The sequence below is a fragment of the Micromys minutus genome (assembly GCF_963924665.1).
Source record: "Micromys minutus genome assembly, chromosome: 2".
Classification (NCBI taxonomy): Eukaryota; Metazoa; Chordata; class Mammalia; order Rodentia; family Muridae; genus Micromys; species Micromys minutus.
In genome coordinates, this window is record NC_137971.1 from 96,073,557 (window position 1) to 96,090,588 (window position 17,032).

At 52.9% G+C, this 17,032-nt stretch overlaps 1 protein-coding gene across 1 annotated transcript in view; it reads left to right on the top strand.

Annotated features, from left to right (window-relative positions):
- The window catches only part of MYO7A (myosin VIIA), a 57,813-nt gene continuing 40,781 nt past the window's right edge, over positions 1–17,032 (top strand). Inside the window, exons 1-13 of the mRNA XM_080913079.1 lie at positions 1–114; positions 4,081–4,233; positions 7,931–8,115; positions 8,509–8,630; positions 8,710–8,852; positions 8,980–9,093; positions 10,428–10,581; positions 11,455–11,531; positions 11,794–11,913; positions 12,562–12,704; positions 13,333–13,543; positions 14,070–14,205; positions 16,619–16,725. Coding sequence (XP_080769205.1) covers positions 16–114; positions 4,081–4,233; positions 7,931–8,115; positions 8,509–8,630; positions 8,710–8,852; positions 8,980–9,093; positions 10,428–10,581; positions 11,455–11,531; positions 11,794–11,913; positions 12,562–12,704; positions 13,333–13,543; positions 14,070–14,205; positions 16,619–16,725 — 1,764 coding nt within the window. The 5' untranslated portion in view covers positions 1–15. The remainder of the gene's footprint in view (positions 115–4,080; positions 4,234–7,930; positions 8,116–8,508; positions 8,631–8,709; positions 8,853–8,979; positions 9,094–10,427; positions 10,582–11,454; positions 11,532–11,793; positions 11,914–12,561; positions 12,705–13,332; positions 13,544–14,069; positions 14,206–16,618; positions 16,726–17,032) is intronic.

Here is a 17,032-nt window from a genome sequence, read left to right on the forward strand (position 1 = left end):
GGGGACTATGTGTGGATGGACCTGAAGTCGGGCCAGGAGTTCGATGTGCCCATCGGGGCCGTGGTGAAGCTCTGCGACTCTGGGCAGATCCAGGTGGTGGATGATGAAGGCAACGTGAGTAACCGTCTTCCTCCAACCCTACCTGGAAGACTGCAATTACAGGTGCCCAGAATAGGAAGTGACCGGGAAGTGTGCAAACACACACACACACACACACACACACACACACACACACACACACCACATTCTTGCAACAAACACAACCCTTCCTCCTCTGCACCTGCAAGAGAGACGCCCTTTTGCTTCCTGTTTGCCCATTTCCAAAACCTTCATGCCATTCTGGGACATAGGGGTGACAGCTGTGTATGCTGTGTTGGGGAAGCTCCTTGGCATGTCTCAGTAGAGCTTTGGGGCCAGGCTGCTTCCTCTCAAGCCTCGGTTTCTTCTTTAATGAGACTCCCGTGTGAGCCTACACGTGCTGAGCACCTCAGTATAGTTGGCGTTAGCCCTATTGGATCGTGGAATTCATCATCCATATCACCTTCAGGGAATCAGTCTCATGATGGTGGTGTGCAGCCTTGAGGAAGGGAACAAAGACCCGAGGAAACGGGTGTGTCTAGGGAGGCAGGCGGTCTGTGTGAGGGCCTGGAGGGGACCCATGGGGACTCAGGGCCTAAGTTTGCAGCATGGGTATGTGCCTTTGCATGTGGTTGTAAGTGCATGTATATGTGTGTGCATGTGTGTCTTTGTGCGACTCACGTGGATGTGCACAGAGTCAGTGCAGGGCACTGGGATGTAGTACAGTGGACACACCCAGGAACTGTCTATTTGCCATAATCAGGATTGTGTCCAATGCTGTGCCTGGCTCTAGGGACAGCCTGTCTTAGTCTCTTGGTCTGGAGAAAGCCAAGGGGGAACGGAGAGTACAGTCCCATTGGGACAAGGGGAGGCAGGTCCAGGGCAGGGAATCACTGATATTCTTAGGGTCCCCCAGGGTCACCCCTCAGGACTCTTGACCTAACTTCTATCTGGATTCTCAAGACATCTGTGAAAGCCAGGGCAGACAATAACCGTGACCCTATAGGGTGACTGTGAGTCATGAAGTTCACAACCATCGGTTATGGGATTCGAATTCAGGATCATTCCTGCCATCAGCATCTCAGCAGCAGTTCCAGGACTCACGCTGTAGGAGAGAGGCTTGGCCCTGGGCTTGAGGCCAGGGTGCCCTTCCCCACCTTCTGAGGCTCTAGTTCCCCGTGCAGGGAAGCCGCTATACGGCTGAGTCCTGGAGACTTGTGCAGGGTGGGCTGGCAGCTGACAGGCTGGTGAAGCTCTCCAGCTCGAAGGAGGGGGACCAGGGATTCTACCTGAGGGTACAGTTTCACCTGGATCAGGTTGCATGTCAGATGGTATCCTGTAACTCGGTGTCACTGGATCCTGAAGGTCCCCTCCCATCCTGCACACCCCTCAAGCCCTAAGAGAGAGGACTGCTGGGGTGGGGGTGGGGGGGGAGACTGGCTAGGAACATAGGATGAAGACACTTAGGGCAGCTGAGGCCTTGGGACCCTCTTTGCTATTTCCTTCCTTGACACTCCAGGCCGTCATTCTCCACCTCTGTCCTCACAGACACAGTGGCCTGAGAGTAGGGCGATTGCGTCTGCTTCGGCTCTCCAGAGAACGCCGCTGACCAGGAAGCTCTGGTCTTTCTGCCTCCTGCAAAATGCATTCCTGTGCCTGCCAGGAGACCCCCACCCCTCCTCAGCAGGACCCCTGTTCCCTTTCCCAGACAGTTCTTTCCCAGATGTGTCCCCAGTCTTCAGAACTGTCTGTGGTATTTCAACGTACCCTACCGTCTCTCCCTGCCTCCTTTTCGTCTGTGTCTCTGCCTTTTTCTGTCTGTCAGTCTTCACACTTCCTGCCGTTTTTCTCTGTCCTTCAGAACCAATGCTTCTCACTATGCTTGTTACACTTTGACCTCTGCGGTGGGCTGTGGACCTTGATCAGAGAGCCGCTGCCCTCAGCAGGGTGCCCTCCTACAGGAGGTGGAACCGTCATTTATTGTACATTGAGTCTGACTGCCACTGTGAACCCGGGTCCCACTTCTCCCTTGTGTGTCGTGAAGAGAGTACACAACATGTGTTGTGGTCTTTGTAACCTGGCGGCTCAGGGTGTCCAACCCATACCTGGATGAGTGTATCCCAGCCCCCAGTGACCTGCACACCTGACAGGATTCTCCCGAGGAGATAACTTCCCCTCCCCCGCTCCAGGACGGAAGCACTATTATCTTTGTGCTTGTGGATGAGGCCCCTAGAGGCCAGGAAGGTGGTGTAAGCTGCTTGGCCTCTGTCCTGTCTCCCCTCCCCCAGCTCCATAGAGTTCACCAGCCAGGCCCGTGAAAGACACCCTTGTGGGGCCGGGTTCCCATTGCAACTGCTCCTGCCAGACTCTTACACACCATGCCCACGCCATCTGGGGAGGGCTGTTTTTGCTGTTCTCTTGGCCTGGCCTTCTCACTTCTTACAGAATTCTCTTCATTAAGGTCTCAGCTTAAATGCTTCCTCCTGAGAGTGATGGTCCTCAGTACCTGCCCACAGTCGCTCTGTTGAACTCTCGAACTGACCTCTTTTGGGAGGAATTACGAACCAGAGGGTGGATTAGTAGAGAGCTGCCCAGAGGCCCTGTGGTTTGGTCCCATGCAGGGGCTAGGGACAGGCAAAGGGAATTTTCCAAATGGATCAGCTTTTATCAGCGTGTTTGGGAGAAAGGAATGTTCCACATGGTGCTGAAAGTGTAGCAGGTCCTTGACGTCACTGCTAGACATTCCCTTGTGCATTGGAACGGCTGTTCAAGGGCCTGGACTGGATTAAGTTTTCCTGTTGGAGTACCATGGAATAGGAAGCTGGAGCAGGGGCTGCCCCCGCCCTGCCCCTTCTGAGTCGGCGGGTGATCTACCTCTTCACCTCTAGAAGCAGGGGCTGAGCTAAGGCCAGAGGAGAGGAAAGGTGTAGACCAGCATGTGGCTGCCACGGTGGCAGCCATTAGAGAGTGGGACGGCCAAAGTCATGTGACCAGATCTGTCAACCCGGGACTGAAGCCGACTCATGGAGCTGGTGACATCTAAGAGCAGCTGGAGGAAACGCAAGTATGCAGGGTCCTGACAGGTGTGTTACAGCTATTAACTAACAAACTTACCGGCTTAGGAAGCTGGGAGCAGAGAGGCTCCTTCTACCCGCAGAAACTATGTTTCTTTCTGGCTCAAGGTGCGGGGAAAGTGAGTGTGGGTGGGCTAGGGCCATACCGGGGACAGAGTTTGGTGATGTGAAAGGGCTTTTGACCCCAGCAATCCCAGGAAATTGAGGTTCTAGTCTCCAGAGGAAAAAATTCAAGAACTTCCTAGATGCCCTTGTCTGCCATCTGGTGGCTGCAGGGATTATTGCAGAAAAGAGGCAGGAGCTGTGTGTGTGTGTGTGTGTGTGTGTGTGTGTGTGTGTGTGTGTGTGTGTTCACAGGTCCAAAAAGTCTCCCCTCCCCGACTCCATATAGTTTACCAGCCAGACTTGGGAAAGACACTGTGGGGCCAGATGACCATTGCTACTGCCCATTCACCCCTCTCATGTCACACCCGCGCAGCCTCAGAAGGGTTGTCTTTCCTGGCCCCTTGCCTGGCCTTCTCTCTTCATTTCTTACAGAACCTTTCTCTTCATTCAGGTTTCTATCTCCCTGGAGAGGTGGTTCTCAGCACCGACCCACGGTGGCTCCGTAGAACTCTCTGAACTTACTGTCTATATGTTTGTTTACTGATGCCTGGGTTTGAAGCCAGAGCCTTTCCATTTGAGTTACTATGCTTTCTCTCTGTCTTTCAAAGTGACTGGGGGTACCTGAGCCCCTTCATGATAACCCCCGGTGGGGGCGAAGTCACTGCCTTGCTCCCCTTATGTGTCTGTGAAGGAGAGTTCTTTTGATGAACAGAGACTAGTAAAATCCCCAGACTCAAGGCAGTCAGAGCTGATCACAGACCCATCCTCTGCCCAGCCTGGGCCCAGGAGCAGCAGCTGACACGAAGGGCTATGTTTCCTGCAGGAACACTGGATTTCCCCTCAAAATGCCACGCATATCAAGCCAATGCACCCCACGTCAGTGCATGGTGTGGAAGACATGATCCGCCTGGGGGATCTCAACGAGGCAGGCATCCTTCGAAACCTTCTCATTCGTTACCGGGACAACCTCATCTACGTGAGTACCACCCATGGCTACCCCTGTGCTACACCCAGAGGTCCAGACCCCTGGGACTTCGTCAGCTCTGCAGTAAGATGCTCCACCTGAGGCGCCTCCCCTCCCTGGGTCCAGGCTCTTGGGGCAGGAGGTGTCATGTTGCAGGCTTATGGGCCTCATAGGCTGAGAAACTAGAGGTGAGGGTTGCTCAGGGACAGGCTTGGCATTTTACCAGTTAGGGAGGCGGGGACTGCTGCCCTGAATCTCAAGACTAGTAGAGGCAAGCTAAGAAGCTTGTGTCCTTAGGAAAAAAAAGGGACCACAGACTCCCATTAGAACCAGCCAGCTCACCCTTCCCGGTGGAAACACCGCTGGGTCTTAGCGGGATGGGAGAAGAGAAACAAATAAATGTGGCCTCACCCAGCTGGGATACCAGGAACAAAGACAGCTTATACCGGGCAGGACACAGGCCCTGGAGACCCTTAGCAAATTGACACTCCAAAGGTTTCATCAAACCCAAAGCCTTTTACAATTATTGAGGCAGCCAAAGATTTTTGTATATTTGGGTCGTAAGGTGAATTTATGGTATTAGAAATTAAAACAGAAAGCTTAAGATATTTATTTATTAAAAATGGCAGGCTAGGTCTATCTAGAAAGCCATGTGGCCAGACCTCAGATCTGGAGCTGCAAAGACTTGTGACCCCCAGGAATCTTCTTGGCATTGTCCTCTACTAATGAAAAGGATCATGCTTTGAGTATTCTTTTAAAAATGAACTATTTATTGTATGTGCTCCGGTAAATGTGTACCAAAGCCACCACATGTGGAAGTTTGAGAACAGTTTTGGTGGCTATTTCTTTCCTTCCACTGTGTCTTGAGGTGGGGTTACTCTTGTTGTTCTGCATGCTCTAGGCTAGCTGTCTTGAGAGCTTCCAGCCAACTCTCCTGTGGGAGTGCTGGGGTTACACACATGTTCCTGCACTGAAGTTTTTACACAGGTTCTGGACTCAAACTCTGGCCAGCACAGTAAGAGCCTTAACCGCTGGAACAGTCTTGCCAGCCCTTTATGGTTCAGTTTTAACCAGATGTGTGTACGAGAAATCATAGTTTTCCTTCTTGCTGATTGCAATGGGACCTACCTCACTGTGCCTGCAGGGGAAAGACTGTGTGTACTCAGATGGTATGCATGTGTGAGTGTACATGTATGTGTGTATACACACATGCACACACATGTTTGATCATGAGTACTTGTGTATACATTCAGGTGTGGGCCAAGCACCCATATGAAGACACATGTGTATATACCTTTACGTGTGTGCACATATATGTGTGAATTTTTGTTCTCTTCTCCACATGTAGTAGTGTAGCTATTCAGCGTATTCTGTCTTTCCCACCAGTCTCTTCCTAGACCTCAGTTTTGGTAATGTGGCTAGACAAGATGTTCCTTAGCTCCCTTCTCGGCCAGTCCCTGTTGATAATTGGAGATGTGCCCTCTCAGCCTATGACTGCTAATCAGCGAGTCACGTGACAATGTTGCTGTGTCCTTTGCTCTCTGTGTTAAACAAAGGCCTTGAACCAGTGCCACCAAGCAAGCATCCAATAAAATGTACTTCAGAGAACATGCTGGGTGCAGTGAGATACACAACACCCCCACTTTCTGAGGGAGGTGGCTCTTCTTATGGCAAAGAGACACCAGTTAGGTGAAGGGTGAGGGCGGTGTGTTCCCGGTGAAGCAGGGGAATGAGGGGTTTGGGGCCACCCACCTCATCTGCAAGATAAAGAGTAAGAAGGCTTTTTAGAGAGATTTATCCCAAGACCTGAGGTTGTAGGAAGCAGGGATGAAAGCAACGTGGTGAAAGCCCACCTAGGCTGCAAGTGGAGGAGAGATGGAGCAATCACGGAGATGGGGGCCAGGTGGAGAAGCCAGATGGAGAGCTAGGAGGGGTCCAGTAACGATGTGGTAACCCAGGGAGGCCAGCTGGATGGTGGGCTGGTTACAGGGAGCAAGGAGCGGAAGACTCACCTGGGTGAGGGGTATGACAGTACTGGAGGCCAAGTTGAGAAGGCTGAGAGCAGGGCTGAAGGACTGCTGGTTTGGGAGTCTTAGGGACAACATTGTCACTAAGAAGATGGGATGCTGAGGACTCTTGCTCCCATGAGGCCCTCGGGTTGCATGCAGAATAGAAAGGGCCCCGGGGCAGTAGTGGAATAAGACGGTACATCCACAGCACCAGGAAGTCAGTCTCCGGGCATTGCAACATCTCCATATTCCTTTCTGTCGCTTCTCTGCCATTGAGCATCTCCGGGTGACTCTAGGCTGGATCATTGGGTCTGAAATAGTGACAGATGTCAATCTTCTATGTGGCCAGAATGACTTTTCTCCAGCAGAGCCTCCCCTCCCCCCAATGTCATGGCCTTTCATACTCCTACCCTCTGCTGCTTCTCTTCCCCCTCACTGGAGGATTTCCCCTCCTTGGAGCACCAATGCTGGGGGGCGGGGCTGACAGGTGTCACACTCTTGAACAAGTATTAAGAAAGAAATAAGGTGGCATATATGCCCCTACCAAGGGTAGCCCCTTTGTCTCTTCAGTGTCCCTGGGAGGGGCAGTGAGCACTCCCTTTCACAAATAGACTGAGGCTGTCCAGAGCAAAGTTCCTTGTGGCTGTCACTGTGGGGGGCGGGGGGATGGGTTCCCCATCTGGAGATAAGAGTCAGCTATATTCCACAGTTGTGTGGGATGGTGTGTAACAGAAGGTCACCACAGGGTTCCTGCCCAATTGTTTAGCCTAGGACAAGGTTCCTGGAGATGTCTTTGTGGGCTCTTTCCCATTGTCTCTCTACTGGTTACTTTGTAACAGATCCACTGTGGAGTAGCCGCCCCTGAAAGGCCTGTTAGCTTGGCTGGGCTACTCCGCTTGGTCTCCTTTCTTGGTTTCTTTTCCTGCAGGGGCTCGTGGCCCCGAGCTGAGCGGGGAGAGCTAGTCTTAGGTGTTCCTGGCGGCAGTGCTTGGAAGATTCAGGAAATGGGGTTTCGGCTTAACCAGTGCTTCTCTGCATAGCTCCCCTGGCCCAGGCTGGAAACCACTGCTGATGTCCCTGCGTGCTGCACTGGGCTGAGCTGCTGGGGACTGGCGGATGCTCTAGTGTCATGCACTGAGTCCTGGAGGTAGGGTTGGAGAGACAGCCAAGGTTGCCACCTCCCCTGTGCAAACACAGCTGTCTCTAGTCTTTCTAGGCCCTGGACATCAAAACATTTGTCATCTTTTCTGGCTTCGGGTGAGGCGGGAGGAGTAAACCCATATTATCCTGATGCTTCAGCCGGACATCTTGCCAAGCTCCCATACAGCCTGAGGTCCTCAAACTGAGACAGACCTGTGCAGACAGCCTCTGGTTCTCATGTTCCACCCATGGGGCACAGAAGCCACTCTATCCTGGGTGGAGCTACAGAGAAAGTCGCCACCCAAACCCCATTTAAATCCCAGCTTCCTCTGTACATATTCTAGCCCTCGCCCTCTGCTCTTTATGACTTGGCCTATTCATAGCTCCCCTGCCATCCCAGTCTTCCCCTCAGACGTGAATCAGTTTTTTTTTAAAAGCCAGTCTGAAACCCGCCCAACCCCCATGGTTCCTGCCTTGTCTGTGGACTCCAGAGCTGCAGAGGGCAGAGGCCTTCCCACCCCCAGCAGACAGTGCAAGGTCCTGTCCCTTGTTGCTTGCAGACATACACAGGTTCCATCTTGGTGGCCGTGAACCCCTACCAGCTGCTTACCATCTACTCACCGGAACACATCCGGCAGTACACCAACAAGAAGATAGGGGAGATGCCCCCCCACATCTTTGCCATTGCTGACAATTGCTACTTCAACATGAAACGTAACAACCGAGACCAATGCTGCATCATCAGGTAGGTGGTCCCACCCCAACCCCGGTGAGAGCCCCAACCCTGCTGTCCTGCTGACGGACTGCCGTGGGGCTCCCCAGGAGCTGGCTGTGCCCTCTGTGCTGTGCCTTAGTGTATGGAGTCACCCCCACATCCCAGATCTTACACTTCTTTTCTCTTAACACTACAAAGGCTGATGCTAGCTTTTGAGGTCAACTTTGTTTCCTGAGGGTTCCTATTGGTCAGTTGAAATCTGTCGAAGGGAAGAGGCCAAAGCATCAACTGAGCAGTCCTCATGGTTCCGATTCTTGACCAGTAGGGATGGGGGGGGGGTGGCAGAGCCCTGTGTCCCTGTAACAACTGGGACTAGTGAGGCAGCCGTGGCTGAGGACTTTCCTGTTACTCCCACCCCTGCAGCGGGGAGTCAGGAGCTGGCAAGACAGAGAGCACAAAGCTGATCCTGCAGTTCCTGGCGGCCATTAGTGGTCAGCATTCGTGGATTGAGCAGCAGGTCCTGGAGGCTACCCCGATCCTGGAAGGTAAAGCCGGGTCCTGAGGGTGAGCAGGGTGCTGGACCTGGGTCTGTCCCCTCTCACTGGTGATCTCTCTACCCTGCAGCATTTGGCAACGCCAAGACCATCCGCAATGACAACTCCAGCCGCTTCGGGAAGTACATTGACATCCACTTTAACAAGCGTGGTGCCATCGAGGGTGCAAAAATAGAGCAGTACCTGCTGGAAAAGTCCCGCGTCTGCCGCCAGGTGAGTCCTGGCTCCCAGGGGGGCGGGCTCCACCGTCCACCTCCCGCAGTGTACTTCCATCTGGTCCTCGAAGTGTTCAAGGTCCCCTTAGCGACTCCTGCTCACGTGTGCTCCCGATCGCTTCCAGGCCCCTGATGAGAGGAACTACCACGTGTTCTACTGTATGCTGGAGGGCATGAATGAGGAGGAGAAGAAGAAGCTAGGCCTAGGCCAGGCCGCTGACTACAACTACTTGGCCATGGTGAGGCCCAGGTGACACAGTGGGGCAAACACCTGTCTCAGTGATGTAGGGCAAGACCAAACTTGGCAGTGTGGCACTGTACCAGCCTACCCAGGCTTCTTTGTGCCTTAAGCAATGTGCCCTCATTTGGGCATATGTCCCCAGTGAATTCTTAGCACAGATACATGTCAACACAGAGCATGGGGACACGGCAGAGAGGAACCACAGAACCAAGCACATGAACCTGCTCACACATAAGCTAGACTTTAAAGGCCTCTGCTGGGCCTCCTAGGATCGAGGGAGCTGGTTGCTGAGGCCTGCAGCTCCAGGATTTGTTGATGGCGGGTTTCTGGTGCTCTGTGGCTCTAGGGCAGTGGGCCTCTCTCTACCCCTCTGAAGGTTGAATGACCTTTTTACAGGGATCACCTAAGGCCATTGGAAAACATATTTGCATTATAATTTATAACTATGAAGTAGCAACAAGATAATTTTGTGATTGGATTCCACCACAACATGAGGAACTTTACTAAAGGGTCTCAGCACTAGGAAGGTTGGGGAATTACTGCTCTAAGGCGCTGTCTACACAGCAGGCTAGGTTGCAAATTCCAACTTTATACCCTGGAGAGAACCTTTTTAGGATTTAAGGTGTCATGGGTAGGACAGGACCTTCTCTTCTGTTACTAGCTAGCTGGCACACACACACACTCTCTCTTACACACACACACACACATTCAGACACAGACATATACCATACACACACTACATACACACCATATACACACTCAGACACAGACATATACCATATACACACACTACACACACACCATATACACACTCAGACAACACACACATATACCACACACACACATGTGCACATACCACACATACATGCACACATTACACACACCACATACACACACACACACCACACCACACACACACACTACCCTCCCCCAAACACCACATACACAGATATATCATACATACACACACACACACACACACACACACCACACACACGCACACCCACACATGTGCACTCACCACACGTACACAAACACTACTGAGCAGACTGTGTCTATTACTTCCCCTCTGTGGCTCACACATGGCTACAGTTAAAGGGAGCTCTTCCATAAGTGGGCAGGCACCCTGGAGCTGTGTGGAGCTGGTCGAGGTGTTGGTGCTGTGAGCTAGAGTGAGAAGAAGTAACTGAGGGAGCCTGTGTAGTGCCCATTTCTTACTCATGTCACGGTGCCCCAGAGAAGACCACCAGACCATCCTAGATCTCCTGGGGTGTCGCCCTCCTGACATCTCCTCGACACTTCCCTGTCTCCTGTTTGATACACCCCCACCAGGGTAACTGCATCACCTGTGAGGGCCGCGTGGACAGTCAGGAGTATGCCAACATCCGCTCAGCCATGAAGGTGCTCATGTTCACAGACACGGAGAATTGGGAGATCTCGAAGCTTCTGGCCGCCATCTTACATATGGGCAATCTGCAGTACGAGGGTGAGGTCCCGTGGTACCATGTTCCACAGTGTCGCACGCCACTTAGGGCAGCGTGGCACCTAACTTCCAGGGGTTGGCAGTGCTGTCTGCGGCAGTGGGCATCACTTGGGATGTGGGCTGGGAACCTTCCCAGCCTGACTTCAGTCTCAAGGGTGGCACTCGGTGTGCCAGTCCCCTGCCCCACATAGCTGACCGCAGCCCTTCTTTAAAGCTTAGTGTCTCTGAGAGATGCTAAAGTCTAGAGTTCACACTATGGTGTGAATGACCAAACAGCTGTCCATAAGGGGGGGAGACAAAGCAGGGCATGCACATTTATTTGGCACCACTGCATGCTAGAGTGAAGTGGTCCATTGGAAGAAGGCATTAGGTTACACTCTGCCTTTCATGGGGGTTTAGCATGGGTCCCTGGCAGAAGAGAAGCCCTTGGAAGTTCATGCAGTGAAAGTGTTCCCAGGACTTAGGCAATCCTGGGCTTGTGAGTCTGGAAAGATAAGGGAAAATGGGCGCTTTGAGTAGAGAGATGATATTAAAGGCTCTGAGGCCCAGGAAAAGGAGGTTCATTTGGTGAAAGGACAAGCTCACAAAGCTTGTCCCAAAGGTACCATGGTTGACACTGTGGACTATTGGGTAGAGGTTGAGAGGGAGTCACTAGAGGGTCAGCCTGGGTGCCAGGCTCAGGACTAGGTGCTGGCATTTAGGGTCCATACTCTTGGTGACCACCAGCTGTTATGAGAAGATCAATCAGATGTGTACTGACCATGCTGATCTTGTCTTCCGGGTAGGTCCCTGAGACTAGGCGTGACAGCCTGCTCTCCTCAGGGTCCCCCGTCCCTCTGCCTCCCCGAGTGACACTGTGTCCCTTGTTTCCGGCAGCCCGTACATTTGAGAACTTGGATGCATGTGAGGTCCTCTTCTCCCCATCGCTGGCCACGGCAGCTTCTCTGCTGGAGGTCAGTGCTAGCCTCTCCTACTCCATCTGGTCTGTCCCTCTGAGGCACATCTGGCTCAGCTGGGCTGAGGTGGGCAGCCAGCTGTGGAGGCCTTGGATGGGAGAGTTCTGTTTGGGGAACAGCGTGTGGTCCTGGGCCACCCTTCTTACAATGGGTGGTGCTGAGAGGTCTGGGTGGGGGTTCTGTAATATCCGGGAAGCCAAATGGGGTGAAGGGGGGCAGTCAGGGTGAAGCTGGGCTAACACCTGGGTGTTTGCCCTAGGTGAATCCCCCAGACCTGATGAGCTGCCTCACCAGCCGCACCCTCATCACCCGCGGGGAAACGGTGTCCACCCCTCTCAGCAGGGAGCAGGCGCTAGATGTGCGAGATGCCTTTGTCAAGGTGGGTGAGTGGAGTGGCCGTCTGTTCTCCTTGCCATGAGTTGTGGATGGACAAGTGCAAGATGCTTCCAAAGCTTGTCCCTGTGGGCTACAGTGACCACTGAAGTCTCTGGTTCTATGATACCCAGCTTTCCTCTGTCAGCTGCTGAGCCCCAAGGCCAGGCATCCCAAAGAAGTTGGCTCTGCATTCCCCCAGGGGCCCTGCTTTGTCCCCCCCAGGCTTGCTTTGATCAGCTGTTCTCAGCCAGTGGCACCCTCTTAGGACTCATGGGGTCTGGCTGGTGGAAGACTCCCAGGCCTCATGTTGCTATGGCCACATACTTGCCAATCAAAAAGTCCCTAATCTGTACCGCCCCTGTGCCAGATTCTGGACCTTTAAGGTATGCAGAGGATGGAGACACAAATAAATGAAGATGCCGAACCCCAAGGTGACTCCTCCCCAGTCTCAGGGTCAAGGGAAGTCCTAAGGGAGCAAATGAGAAGCTGCTGAGGCAGGAGTACATGTGTTGTAGCGGAAACTGCCCCAGAAGACTTGGGGGATTAATGCCACCTGTAAGGCTGAAGCCCAGACCCTAAGTGTCTAGGAATGGTGGTGACTGCCACTCAGTGAGGGTCCGCCTTGACCCTGTGGCTGATGGGAATCTTTCAGGGCATCTATGGGCGGCTCTTTGTGTGGATTGTGGAGAAGATCAACGCAGCAATCTACAAGCCACCCTCCCAGGAAGTGAAGAACTCTCGCCGGTCCATCGGTCTCCTGGACATCTTTGGGTTTGAGAACTTCACCGTGAACAGGTAATGTGGGGGGACCCAACGCCCGGGAAATGCCATGCCTCTTCCTTTAAGCTGTACTCCGAGAACACCCTCAGGCTTGGGAAATGTGACTTCAGCCATTCTGGAGAGCCTTTTCATGGTCAGTCCCAGGTCAGCTGAGGCCAGCCCAGTTGGATACTGGGGAAGGTTTACACTGTCCTGGGTACTTGGGACAAGATCGCTGGTCAGGCTTCTGGCCTGGATCACTTCAATTTGAGTCAATTCAATCCTGGTAGTATAGAATATCACAGAGTCCCCCAAGACCACCACACTGAATATGGGAGTCAAGGCTGTCCCTAGCTGGGCTGGCATCAGGACTCTTTTTACTTGTTGGATATTGTCAGCCTTGGCCTCAATACGGCCCACCTTCCCACTGTTCTGACATTTTCCCTACGGAGAGCCTGGTTACTCAAGGAACGAGCTCTGAGCCTGGCTTCTAGCCTACCTCTCTACCCCTTAGTGACACTGGGCATGTCCTCTGCCCTTGTCAGTCCCCAGAGTTGTGTTCAGCTGTTGGACTTGGTAGTTCTACCCTAGCCCACCCGGTGCGAGTCACGTGTCAAGCTGCAGATACAGGCATCACATGTTCACGGTCCTCTGCCCTCTGCAGCTTCGAGCAGCTGTGCATTAACTTTGCCAATGAGCACCTGCAGCAGTTCTTCGTGCGGCACGTGTTCAAGCTGGAGCAGGAGGAGTACGATCTGGAGAGCATTGATTGGCTGCACATCGAGTTCACGGACAACCAGGACGCGCTGGACATGATTGCCAACCGGCCCATGAACGTCATCTCCCTCATCGATGAGGAGAGCAAGTTCCCCAAGGTGGGCACAGCAAGCCCCGGCTTCCCCGTCTGCAACCTGGGAGAAGCAACGGGCAGCTGTTCGGGTGCTCTGGGCTGATTCTAGCCTGTTCACATGGGGAGCAGGAATTATCTGCTTCCCACCCGGCCCTGGGCCAAACCATTGGTCTACACAGCCGCTTCATAGATGCTAATGGTAGAATGTGGCTTGACCTGGGGAAGGAAACATAGTATTGCTCTTGGGGGCGGGGCAGGGGCTGAGATTAGAGTCTTACTCTATCGATCAGGCGAGCCCTTGAACTCCTAGGCTCTAGATATCCTCCAGCCTTAGCCTTCCGGTTATTTTAGTCGTGAGAAATAGATGCCCTAGCCCTCAAGGCACATTTAAGGTTATGTGGTTCACCCACTTCACAGACCGGCAGTGGGGCCAAGAGCCTGTGTGTGGGTGTGATGGGGTAGATACTAAGAAAGTCAGGGGTGGCTGGGAGGACATGGGTAGGGAGCCCCCGGAAGGCAGTGGCTTGGCAGTAGACCCTCTGTTCCCTCAGGGCACGGATGCCACCATGCTGCATAAGCTGAACTCACAGCACAGGCTCAATGCCAACTACGTGCCACCCAAGAACAGCCACGAGACCCAGTTTGGAATCAACCACTTTGCAGGAGTTGTCTATTACGAGAGTCAAGGTACAAGTGGCGATGGGGTCTGTCACTGTCTGTGCTCCAGCCTTCTCTGTCTCTAGGTTAGGAGTGAGATCACAAGGTGCAGAGCTCAGAAGCGACAGAAGGGACCACAGGAAGCATGCCATCCTGTGCTTTGCTTTTTATTTTATTTTTGTCTTAATGTCAAAACCAACCAAACAAACAACCAAACAAGATCTCACTGGGCACCCCTGCTGGGCGGTAAACTCGCTATTGTAAAGCAGGCTGACCCCGAACTCATGGAGATCACCTGCCCCTGCCTCCTGAATTCTGGGCTTGCTTTCTCTTGCTTATGATTCTGGGGAGCAAAGCTATGTCTCACAAGCGCTCCATTCCTGAGTTGCATCTCGGTCTCTTCAAAAACACAATTGTGGCAAAGCGTTCAGGATACAAAGTTACTGCTGTAACCACTTTACATTCAATTCAGTGGAGTGACCAGGCGTTTACAATGCTGCGAATCTTCACCAGCACCTCTTCCAGGGCTTTCCACGACTCCACACAGAAGTCAACCCACCCATCATCAGTACCTCCCACCCTCCACCTAGTCCAGCACCTTCATTCTGCTGCTGTGATCTCATCACCTAGGTGCCTCCTGTCATCAGAGGCACAGGATTCCTCTCTTAGAGTCTGGCTCACATCTGAGCCTGGGTGCATCTATGTTGTGCTGTGGGTCATTTTCATGGATGACTAATATTTTTCCACATGGCTATACCACACAGTTTACTTGTTCATGTGCTAATGGGAACATGGCTGCTTGCCCTTCAGCTGGTGCAAACGGTGCTGCTGTGGGCACTGGGTGGGTGTGAGCTCCTGCTTTGGGTCCTTACGGGAAACTAAAGCCCAGAAGGAAGCAGTTCATATGGACACATGAACTGTTCTTCCATGACCTGGTACAGCCTAGTAGACACAAAGTGAGGCCTAGAAACTTCCAGCAACAAGATCAGCGCATTGAAGTGGATGTCCTGGTAGCTTTCTTCTCCCAAGAGCAGCTGGGTCACTTAAAGCTGAAGATTAGAGTAGCTGAAGAGCTCGTTTATCAGTTAAGCACTCTTCCGAAGGACTGAGATCAGTTCCCGGCACATGTTAGCTGGCTCATAATTGCCTGCAACTCTAGCTCTAAGGGATCCGATGCCCTCCGTGGGCACCCACCCATACGTGCCACACACATCCACAAGATAAATCTCATTGTGCACAGGGAAAAGAGAGACAGGGCAATCTCTGTGCATTCTGGACCAGCCAGACTCACAGTCTGTTTTAAAAACCAACCTTAAAAAGAAAAGCTGGAAATTAGGCAGAGGGGTGGAAATCCAGCTCACCTCACCTGCAGCTCTGCAATTCCTGCAGCTTTGCAGCTTTCCTGCACAGGGCTTTGATGAGCCTTCCCACCCAGCCAGGTGTGAGGGTCAACCCCACGTTGGCATTCATGTGGGTGCAATACACTGAGATCCTGCCCACTGTCCTGAGTGCTCCCACCTACGAGACCCATTGCATTCAGAGCAGCCTAGGGCCATGGGTCCATTGCATTCAGAGCAGCCTAGGGCCATGGGTCAAGCTCCCACATGAACTGATCCAGAAGTCAGTGGGTGTATGCATGACCTGATATAGTGGTAAGTACTACTCTTCTCTCTCAGACAGGGACACCAAAACCATGAAAGGGACTTCCTTCATGTCACACGTGAGGCTGGCATATCTCTAATAAGAGACCCTGCCATTGTAATCCACCCTCCCAGGATCCGCTCTCAAGGGTGGCCTGTGTTTGGCTGTGTTGCCACCCCTCAGGCATCTTTAGCCTGTGGATACCTCTCCTGCACCTTCCTAGTTCCTCTGTTCCTGAGAATGGCAGCTTCCTCTCGGTTGGGACCAGGTTCCTGGGTTTGAGTGCTCTGCGGTCGATTGCTGCTTCAGTGTCACCGAAATCACTGTCCTTTCTTGGCAGTTGGAGAGGATAGTTGGTGCCAGTTCCAGAACACAGGGAGGGCCTGGAAAACACACTGTCCTGCCTAGTCGTGGGGTGGTGGTAATTAGCTGCCCTACTGAGGGCTTAGAGCATCAACATTGGATCCCTTCTCAAGGACTCTGTCACCGTAGCTTACAAGGCTCACAGTGGCTTAGGGAGGATCCAGTTAGGAAGGTAACCTCATTCTCTCCTTGAGACAGAGACCTCCTCTACTTCTTACATAGGCTGTGAGCGGGGATGTGTGTTTGGGAGATTGCTCCTCATTTTCTCTGTGGTCCTGGGTAAGCCACAGTTCTCTCCGGGTCCAGTGCCCGCACTGTGAAATGTGTGTGGGTAGACGAGGTGAACTCTAAGGGTCCTTCTGGCTCAGATGTTATGGGTTTGGGGAGCCCTGGTCCAGTGATGGGAGAGGGGGTTATGACTGCTCTTGGCTGCTGCCAGGTTTCCTGGAGAAGAACCGAGACACCCTGCATGGGGACATAATCCAGCTGGTCCACTCTTCCCGGAACAAGTTCGTAAAGCAGATATTCCAGGCCGACGTTGCCATGGTAAGGCTGTTGGATGCTCCTTTGAGCAGAAGGGGTCCTAGAAGCCAGGCCTGAACCTCTACCCCACCCCAGTGTTGTTTATCTATGGGTCCCCTTGAACCCCAGAGGAGGGACAAGGGACAGTAGCTGGGCTCCAGAATGGAAGGCCTGCAAGTTGCTTCTGTCTGGTTCTCCTTCACTGGCCCAGGATATGTCTGAGGTCTGAGGCTTAGAGAGGGGCTATGAGGGAAGTCACCTGGGACTTAGTATAGAGGCTCACAAGGGGAGACATAGGATTGTGTGGCAGGTGGGCCACCCTGGACCCTGA